This window comes from Carlito syrichta, unplaced genomic scaffold (assembly GCF_000164805.1).
Source record: "Carlito syrichta isolate Samal-C Ts95f unplaced genomic scaffold, Tarsius_syrichta-2.0.1 Scaffold303220, whole genome shotgun sequence".
Taxonomy (NCBI): domain Eukaryota; kingdom Metazoa; phylum Chordata; class Mammalia; order Primates; family Tarsiidae; genus Carlito; species Carlito syrichta.
In genome coordinates this window covers 73,819-83,886 of record NW_007247316.1, presented here as the reverse complement: position 1 = coordinate 83,886, position 10,068 = coordinate 73,819, and the positions used below count along the sequence as shown (strand labels likewise).

The window sequence follows — 10,068 nt, the reverse complement described above, 5'->3', positions numbered from 1 at the left end:
CAGTCTGGGTGACAGAGTGAGACTCCAACTCAAAAAAAAAAAAAAAAAAGTCATTGTAATACTTCATCAGAATAAAGCGGAAAATGAAATGATCACAAAAAAAGCATTTGACAAAATTTAGCACCCATTCTTGATTATTTTTTGTGGGGAGAGGACTGGAGTCTCACTCTGTTGCCCCGGCTGGAGTACACTGGCATGCTCACGGCCACTGCAGCCTCCACCTGCTGGGCTCAGGCAATCCTTCCGCCTCTGCCTTCTAAGTAGCTGGAACTACAGGCACAAGCTACCATGCTCGCTAATTTTTTTGATTTATTGTAGAGATGAGGTCTCCCCAAGTTGTCCAGACTGGTCTCCGCCCCTGGTCTCAGGCAATCCTCTTGCCTCGGCCTCCCAAAGTGATGGAATTACAGGCTTGAGCCACCAAGCCTGGCCTCCATTCATGATTTAAAAAAAAAAAAAAAGGGCTGGACTCAGTGGCTCAGCCTGAATCCCAGCACTTTGGGAAGCTGAGGTGAGTGGAGTACCTGAACCCACAGGTCCGAGACCAGTCCAGGCAACTTGGTAAGACCTCATCTCTACAATAAGTAAAAAATTAACCTGGTGTGGTAGCACACACCTGTAGTTCCGGCTACTTGGAAGTCTGAGGCGGAAGGATCGCCTAAGCCCAGCAGGTCAACGCTGAGGTGGCCGTGAGTGTGCCACTGCACTCCAGCCTGGATGACGGAGTGAGACTCCAACTCAAAAAAAAAGATTCTTAGCAAAGTTGGAGTAGAGTTTCCTTAATCTAATAAAGACCAGCTTTGAAAAGTTACAGCTCATGTTACACTGATGGCAAAACACTGAACACTTTACCCTTAAGATCAGAAACAAAACAAAAATGGCTACTATCCCCATCTTTGTTTATCTATGTACTGGAGTTCCAAGCCTGAACAATAAGACAAGCAAAAGAAATAAAAGGCATAGAGATTGGAATGCAGGGAGGGAAAGATAACATGATTGTTTTCATATAAAATCCGAGAAATTGGGCTGGGCTTGGTGACTCAGGCCTATAGTCCTTCCATTTTGGGAGGCCAAGGTGAGAGGATTGCCTGAGCCTACGGGTTCGAAATCAGCGAATCAAGGTCAAGGCAACTTGGTGATACCTCATCTCTATAATAAATCAAAAAATTAACTGAGTGTGGTGGCACATGCCTGTAGTCCCAGCTGCTTGGAAGACGGAGGCAGAAGGATCGCCTGAGCCCAGCAGGTGGAGGCTGCAGTGGCCGGGAGCATGCCACTGCCCTCCAGCCTGGAGGGCAGAGTGAGACTCATACTCAAAATAAATAAATAAAATAAAATCCTGAGAAATCTACAAAAAGGAGCTGAATTTAGCAAAGTATCAGGACACGAGACCAATGTAGAAATATCAATCTGAGCTGAGCTCGGTGGCTCAGCCTGTAATCCTGTGCCTTGGGAAGCTGAGGTGAATGGATTACCTGAGCCTGCAGGTTCGAGACACGCCTGGGCAGCTTGGTGAGACCTCATCTCTACAATAAATCAAAAACTTAGCTGGGCGTGGTAGTGTGCGCCTGTAGTTCCAGCTACTTGGAAGGCTGAGGCGGAAGGATTGCCGGAGCCCAGCAGGTCGAGGCTGTGGTGGCCAGGAGCAGCTACACTCCAGTCTGGGCAACAGAGTGAGACTCCGACTCAAAAAAAAAAGAAATATCAATCTGAATTTCTATACACTAGCAACAAACAAATTCGAATATGAAATCTTTTAGAATTGCACATGTAGTATCAAAAAATATTAAACACTTAGGAACAAATCTCCAAAATGTCAAAAATGAAAAATATGAAACAATTACTCATGAGTTGGAAAATTAAATGTCAGGATGTTTTTCCCCAAATTAATCTTCAGACTCAACATGATTCCCATCATGATCCTGCATACATTTTTGTGTGTGAAAATTGACAAGCTGATACTAAAATTTATATAGAAATGCAAAGGACCTAAAGGAACCTCAAAAAACAATCTTGGAGAAAAGAACAAAACTGAATAATTTAAACTACCTTCAAGATTTACTGTCGAACAACTGAGCACGGTGACTCACTTCTATAATCCCCCCACTTTGGGAAGCTGAGATGAGAGGATTACTTGAGCCTAGGAGTTGAAGACCAGCCTGGGAAACATAGCAAGTCCTCATCTCTACAAAAATCAAAAATTAGCCAGGCATGGTGGCTTGCACCTGTAATCCCAGCTAACTACTCAGGAGGCTGAGGAGGGAAGATCACCTAAACCCAGAAGATAGAGCCTGCGGTGATCTGTGATCATGCCACTGCCCTCCAACCTGGATGACAGAGTGAGACCCTTGACTCTAAAATAGAATGACACAAATGGGCCGGGCACAGTGGCTCACACCTATAATCCCAGCACTTTGGGAGGCCTAGGTGAGAGGATTGTCTGAGTGCATGGGTTTGAGACCAGTCTGGGAACCTTGGTGAGACCTCATCTCTACAATAAATCAAAAAATTAGCCAGACATGCTGGTGTGTGCCTTTAGTTCCAACTATTTGGAAGACTGAGGCGCAAGGATCAACTGAGCCCAGCAGGTCAAGGCTGTGATAGCTATGAGTCTGCCACTGTACTCTAGCGTGGGTGACAGCATGAAACTCCAACTCAAAAAAAAAAAAAGACACAAATATTTTTTTAAAAAACGATTTACTATAAAACTACAGTAATTAAGACAGTGTGGGTGGTATCCGCAGAGTAAGTAAATGGAATGGAATAGAAAATCCAGAAATAGACTCTACTTATGTAGTTGCTTGATTTCAGACAAGGATGTCAAAGTCTTTAGGGAAAGGAAAAATTTTTTCAACCCCTATCTCACACCATATTTAAAAATTATTATAAGGCCGGGCGTGGTGGCTCAAGCCTGTAACCCTAGCACCTTGGGAGGCCAAGTGAGAGGATTGCCTGAGTTTAGGGATTTGAGACCAACCTGGGCAACTTGGTGAAACCTCATCTCTACAATAAATTAAAAAATAAACCAGGTGTGGTAGTGCATGCCTGTAGTTCCAGATATTTGGAAGGCTGAGGTGGAAGGATCACCTGAGCCCAGTAGGTCGAGGCTGCAGTGACCATGAGCGTGCCACTGCACTCCAGCCTGGGCGACAGAGTGAGACTCCAACTCCAAAAAAAAAGGGTATTGATTAAAAGTACATTGGTCATAAGGAAATGCTAGGGAGATATAAAAGTTCTATATAATGATAGAGATATGAATCTATATCAGTCAGGATTCTCCAGAGAAACCAATAGAATATGCATGTGAGTCTGGTGCAGTGGCTCATGGCTGTAATCCCAACACTTTAGAAGTTAGAGGTGAGAGGATTGTTTGAGCCCAGGGGTTCAAGACCAACTTGGGCAACTTGGCAAGACCTCTTGCCTACAATAAATCAAAAAATTAGTCAGGTGTGGTGGTGTGCACCTGTGGTTCCAGCTACTTGGAAGGCTGAGTTGGAAGGATCGCCTGAGCCCAGCAGATCAATGCTGTAGTGGTTGTGAGCATGCCACTGCACTCCAGCCTGGCAACAGAGTGAGACTCCAAGGGAAAAAAAAAAGAATATATGTGTGTGTATATGCATGCATATGTGATTACACATACGTGTGTGTGTGTGTGTGTGTGTGTGTGTGTGTGTGTGTGTGTGTGTAAAAACACATTGACAGATGATGACTGGGTAGGTAGGTAGGTAGGTAGATAGATAGATAGGAAGGACGGAAAGACCAACAGAGAATTTAAGGAATTGGCTCTTGCAGTTGTTGGGGGCTTTCATGTTTGAATTTTATGGGCCAGGATGGAAACTCAAACAGGGGTTGATGTTACAAGTCTTGAGTCCAAAATCTATAGAGTAGACTGGAAACTTAGACAGTATTTATATTACAGTCTTGAGGCGGAATTCCTTCTCCAGTATACCAAAGCAGTCTGGCATTTGGGTTACTGTGGGCTACCTTTTGGTCCATGTTTCAGCCAACCAACCAACCAAACCATCAGAGCTTTTAGGCACCTTGAGCTACAACACTGAATCGAGAATCTCTGCTTAGTGGACCCATATCACTAATTAAATCCAGCCTGATTCAACTTTATGCTCCTTCTGCCGTTAACCCACATTGTAAATATCTATTCCCACATATTCCCAAATTTTTGTCTATGTAAATTGGAAAAAATCACACACTTCTTTTTGGAGTGTAGTGCACCTCCTCATGGATCACACTTTGTAGCTAACATTATGGAGCCTGCTGGGCCTTGAATCTAGTTACAAGTCTAGAAGAAACCGAGACAACTACCTCAGGGGAGTTACCTATAGGTTGTCAGGCAAAACAGGGTCAAACTTCCCAAACAGGGATGGAAAGCCTACTTCTACTGGCAAAGAAGACTCAGCAGAATTTAGGAATTCGTTTTCCCATCTTCATCAGGATTGGTACACTCATTTGTCAGAGTTGTATAGCACAGATGTATACATCTTAGTGTATATAAATTTACACTTAGGGCAAACCCCTCTGGACCCCTTCTACTCTGGGAGCTTTTCTGTCCTCTCTATAAATCCTGCTTTAAAAAAAAAAAAAAAGAATTTAACCAGGCGTGGTGGCTCTCGCCTGTAATCCCAGCACTTTGCAAGGCAGAGGTGAAAGGCCTGCCTGAGCCCAGAGGTTCGAGACCAGCCTGGGCAACTTGGCGAGACCTTGTCTCTACAATAAATAAAAATAAAGTGACCGCGCTTGGTGGCTCAGCCTGTAATCCGAGGACTTTGGGAGGCCAAAGTGAGTGGATTGCCTGAGCCTGCAGGTTTGAGACCAGCATGGGCAACTTGGTGAGACCTCGTCTCTACAATAAAATTAAAAATTAGCAAGGCATGGTAGTGCGCGTCTGTTGTTCCGGCTATTCAGAAGACTGAGGGAGAAGGATCGCCAGAGCCCAGTAAGTCGACACTGCGGTGACTGTGAGCATGCGTGCCACTGCACTCCAGCCTGGGTGAAGGAGTGAGACTCCAACTCAAAAAAAAAAAATTATCCAGGCATGGTAGCATATGCCTGTAGTTCCAGCTACTTGGAAGGCTGAAGCGGAAGGGTAACCAGAGCCCAGCATGTCAAGGTGGCAGTAGCCATGAGTGTGTCACTGCACTCCAGCCTCAACAACAGGGTGAGACTCTTAACTCAGAAAAAAAAAAATAGCTTAAATATAATTAGTAATGCAGTGGTGGGATGGGGTATGGGTACATTTACAGGTAATACAAGCATCAGTGTTAATAATGGTTGAACCTAGGAGATAGGTACATAGTTGTTAGTTATATTATTACATTGTTTTTATTTTGTTTTGCTTTGAGCTATAGTGTTAAATTTAACCATTCTATTTGGGGACATTTAGAGTTTGTCTAATATTTTACAATTATAAAAAATACAGCCGGGCTCGGTGGCTCAACCTGTAATCCTGTGCTTTGGGAGGCTGAGGTGAGTGGATTGCCTGAGTCCACGGGTTCGAGACCCACCTGGGCAACTTGGCGAGACCTTGTCTCTACAATAAATCAAAAAATTAGCCGAGCATGGTAGCACACACCTATAGTTTCAGCTACTTGGAAGGCTGAGGCAGAAGGATCGCCGGAGCCCAGCAGGTCGAGGCTGCGGTGGCTGGGAGCATGCCACTGTATTCCAGTCTGGGCGACAAAGTGTGAGACTCCAACTCAAAAAAAAAAAAAAATACAATGAACATTTTTGTACTTTCACATTTTTTGAATTTCAGCTATTGCCAGGCATGATGGCTCATGCCTGTAATTCCAGCACTTTGGGAAGTGAAGGCACGAGGATTGCCTGAGCCCATGGGTTTGAGACCAGCCTGGGCAACATGGTGAGACCTCATCTCTACAACAAATTAAAAAATCAGCCAGGTGTGGTGGTACACACCTGTAGTTACAGCTACTTGGAAGACTGAAGTGGAAGGATTGCCTGAGCCCAGCAGGTCAAGGCCGCGGTGGCCGTGAGCAGTGTGCCACTGCATTCCAGCCTGGGTAACAGAGTGAGACTCTGACGCCAAAAAAAAAAAAATTTCAACTATTTTCTTAGTATGGATTCTTAGAGCATATTTATAAGTTCAAATAATATGATTTAAATGGCTATATTAATTTACACACCTATCAATAACATATGAGAATACATATCATATGTTATCCCAGCTCACTTTTTTCTCATTTTTCCTGATACTTGCTAAGTAAATTGTTATTCTAAGGACATTTGAATACTAGTAAGTTACTAATACAAAGGTATTGACTAGTTTTTATCCCATGGTACCCGCTTCATGTATCAGAAGTGGATCCCTAGGCTTTCCTTCCTCTTTTTCTTTTTTCTTTTCTTTTTTTTTTAATGGTAGTCTGTACTGTAAGGAATTAGACCAGGCAGAGCTTGGTCTGATCCTCTGACTGCATTCATGACTGGGTATATCTTCTAGCCTTACCTGACCATTTGAAGGAGAGACTGTTGCTGCTCCAGCTTGAAGAATTGTTGCTCTTCCTATTGAGCATCCAGGGCATGATTAAGGCCCCATCAGTACTGATATATTGGTACTTATTAACCATCAACAATGCTACATCATCATCATCTTGGAGTTTTTCTCATCAAACTTAGAAGCAAACTACTTGCAATATCAGATTATTCTAAATTCAGGTTCTTTGGTTTTCTTCTTCCCAGGTTCACTGCACCTCAGGCAGAACTCTATGAAGCTGTTCTAGAGATCCAGAGAGATTGTCTGACCCTCTGTTCCCCTGGGACAAGCTTGGAGAACATCTACAGTATGATGCTGACACTGGTGGGCCAGAAGCTTAAAGAGTTGGGTATCATGAAGAACATTAAGGAAAATAATGCCTTCAAGGTACTTCACTTCTGTTGGCCTCAGTTCTCAAGAACATCTAACATACTGTCATGTTTTTACCCTAGATAAAGCTAATTAGATTTAGAAATGATCTGTAAATGGGATTTCACATTAATGTGGTAAAACAAAGGAAATCAGTACTTATTTATTCCAGAAGATGGCAGCACATTCTGTCCGTTGCATGTTGCATAACTAGCTCAATATTCAGAAAATATAAAATCAAATCAGGGTGGAAAAGGAGACAAAAAATAAGAAGCGGTTAACTCTGTTTCGGGGGGGCAGGTTTTGAGTCAGAATCTCACTCTGTCACCCAGGCTGGAGTGCAGTGGCACACTCAACGGCCACTGCAGCCTCAACCTGCTGGGCTCAGGCGATCCTTCTACCTCAACCTTCCAAGTAGCTGGAACTACAGGCATGCGCCACGATGTACGACTTCTTTTTTTTTTTTTTTTATTGTAGAGCCAAGGTCTCTCCATGTTGCTTAGGCTGGACTCGAACCCCTGAGCTCAGGCAATTCTCTCACCTCTACTTCCCAAAGTGCTAGGGGTTACCAGTGTGAGCCACCGCACCTGGCGAGGTTGTCTTAATTCTTTTGTTTTGTGGTAATTTAGGAGCTCAAAAGGGAGGATATTTTTTATAAATTTTTTTTGTTCTTTTTATTTATTTTTGTTTACTGCTGGTCTCAATTGAGTATGAATCGTAAGTACATCTTTTTTTTTTTTAAGTTGGAGTCTCACTCTGTCACCCAGGCTGTACATTCTGTTCGTTGCATGTTACATAACAGTACAGTGGTAACACCTCAACTTCCTGGACTCAGGCAGTCCTTCCACCTCAGTCTCCCAAACAGCTGAGACCACAAGCGTGCACCACCACACCTGGCTAACTTTAAAAAATTTTTTTGTGGAGATGAAATCTGGCTATGTTGTCCTGGCTGGTCTGAAACTCATGAGCTTAAGCAGTCCTCTTGCCTTAGCCTCCCAAAGTGCCAGGATTACAGGCATGAGCCACCACACCTGGCCAAGGAAGGGTATTTGTTGCTTCAGTGACACTGTTGAGACTTTAGTCATATTCCCAAGGGACACATCTTTAGTAAATTTTTTCTGTATCCAAAATGTAATGGTGTTCAGTAAAAAACAAAGTAGACAGACCATTAGGCATTTCCCACCTTCAGGTTTAAGCTACCAGCACTCTGTTATCAATAAAAAGAGAAACTAAGAAGCTCTAAACTCCCTCTTGCTCAGGCAACAAATCTCTTTCCTTTTTTTTCCTTGAGTCAGTGTCTTATTCTTTCACCCAGGCTAGAGTGCAGTCACACGATCACAGTTCACCACAGCCTCAACCTAGGTTCAGGCAATCCTCCCACCTCAACCTCCCAAGTAGCTGGGACTACAGGCACATGCTACCACACCCAATTAATTTTTTTTATTTTTTGTAGAGACAAGGACTTACTATATTGCCCAGGCTGGTCTCAAACTCCTGAACTCAAGCAGTCCTCCCACATCAGCCTCCCGAAGTGGTCAGATTACAGGTGTGAGCTACCATGCCTAGCCAGGCCAACAAATCTTTAACTGATAGAAATATCCAAACTGATAAATGCCCAATAATTATGCCTACTACACAAATTGCTGTGAGATATTAGAGTTTGAGAGTAGGCTTCCTGAGAGTGATATGTGAACTATTCTAAGTTTCCGGAGAGTAAAAAGAGCAATTCTAAAAGTCATTTTCCCTTCCCTGAGAAAGGAGATTTTCATTTTTCCACAGTCATTACTGAGATTACCCAAATCAGCATACATGTATATTAAATAATGGGAATGGAAATGTAGATTAGTTAGGATGCCATTGGCAGAATGATATGCAAGAGGTAGCAGTTTTTCAAGTATACCCAAGGAGAGGGTATACCCAATTGGAAGAACCACAGGGGAGGTATCGATACATATCTCACTGATTTATCCTTACCCAACTTTCTTCTTAAGGGGTCATTGCTCTAATAATACTAAGGTAATTATCTTTTCCAGGCTGCTCGAAAATACTGCCCTCATCATGTTGGCCATTACCTTGGGATGGATGTCCATGACACTCCAGACATGCCCCGTTCCATCCCTCTACAGCCTGGGATGGTAATCACAATTGAGCCAGGTAACGAGAGTTGTTGTAATAATAGTGTGAGGTAAACATTGTTTATTTTTGCCCTAACCAATATAATTAAATGAGAAGAGACAGGGAAAAAAACAAAACTTGCCAATGTAGAAGATAACTTTATTTTAGGTTTACCTCTAACTTTCTTTTTTGTTGTTGTTGTTTTTGAGTTGGAGTCTCACTCTGTCGCCCAGGCTGGAGTGCAGTGGCATGCTCAAAGCCACCACAGCCTCGACCTTCTGGACTCAGGCAATCCTTCTGCCTCTGCCTTCCAAGTAGCTGGAACTACAGGCATGCGCCACCTCGCCCGGCTTATTTTTTGCTTTATTGTAGAGACGAAGTCTTGCCAGTTGCCCAGGCTCGTCTCAAACCCATGGGCTCAGGCAATACTCTCACCTTGGCCTCCCAAAGTACTAGAATTTATAGGCATGAGCCACCATGCCTGGCCATGAAATGGATAGTTTTTTAATTCTGCTTTTGCCAGGGCCAATTTGTACTTGTCTGCTATGTAGTAGTGGTGGGCTGCTCAAGCTTCCAAAGTCAGCAGTGCTTGTGTGCAGAGACATGCCTTACTCTCAGTTGCAACACCTCTGCAAGCTGCATTGAACTACCCAGCACTGCCACACTCCTTATTATCTGAAATTCTCCTTCTTCATAAGCTTCAGAGAAAGCCAACAATTGAGGAAGTTACCTGACTTGAATGATTCTGATTGTTGGGTAGAATTCTGAAGAGAAGTGGTGGCCACAATGGAGCATGAAGGTTGATAGTATGAGGGTTTTTTTATTTTCTATTTTCTATTTCTTTCTTTTTCATTTTTTTTTGAGTTGGAGTCTCGCTCTGTTGCCCAGACTGGAGTGCAGTGGCACACACTCGGCCACCGCAGCCTTAACCTACTGGGCTCCGGTGATCCTTCCACCTCAGCCTTCCAAGTGGCTGGAACTACAGGCACGGGCTACCACGCCCGGCTAATTTTTTTTTTTTTATTGTAGAGATAAGGTCTCACCAAGTTGCCCAGGCAGGTCTCGAACCCGCGGGCTCA

General features: G+C 43.5%; 1 protein-coding gene across 1 annotated transcript in view; it reads left to right on the top strand.

Moving 5' to 3' along the window:
- The window catches only part of XPNPEP3 (X-prolyl aminopeptidase 3), an 84,927-nt gene that overhangs the window by 71,416 nt on the left and 3,443 nt on the right, over positions 1-10,068 (top strand). Inside the window, exons 8-9 of the mRNA XM_008058130.2 lie at positions 6,712-6,892; positions 8,908-9,028. Coding sequence (XP_008056321.1) covers positions 6,712-6,892; positions 8,908-9,028 — 302 coding nt within the window. The remainder of the gene's footprint in view (positions 1-6,711; positions 6,893-8,907; positions 9,029-10,068) is intronic.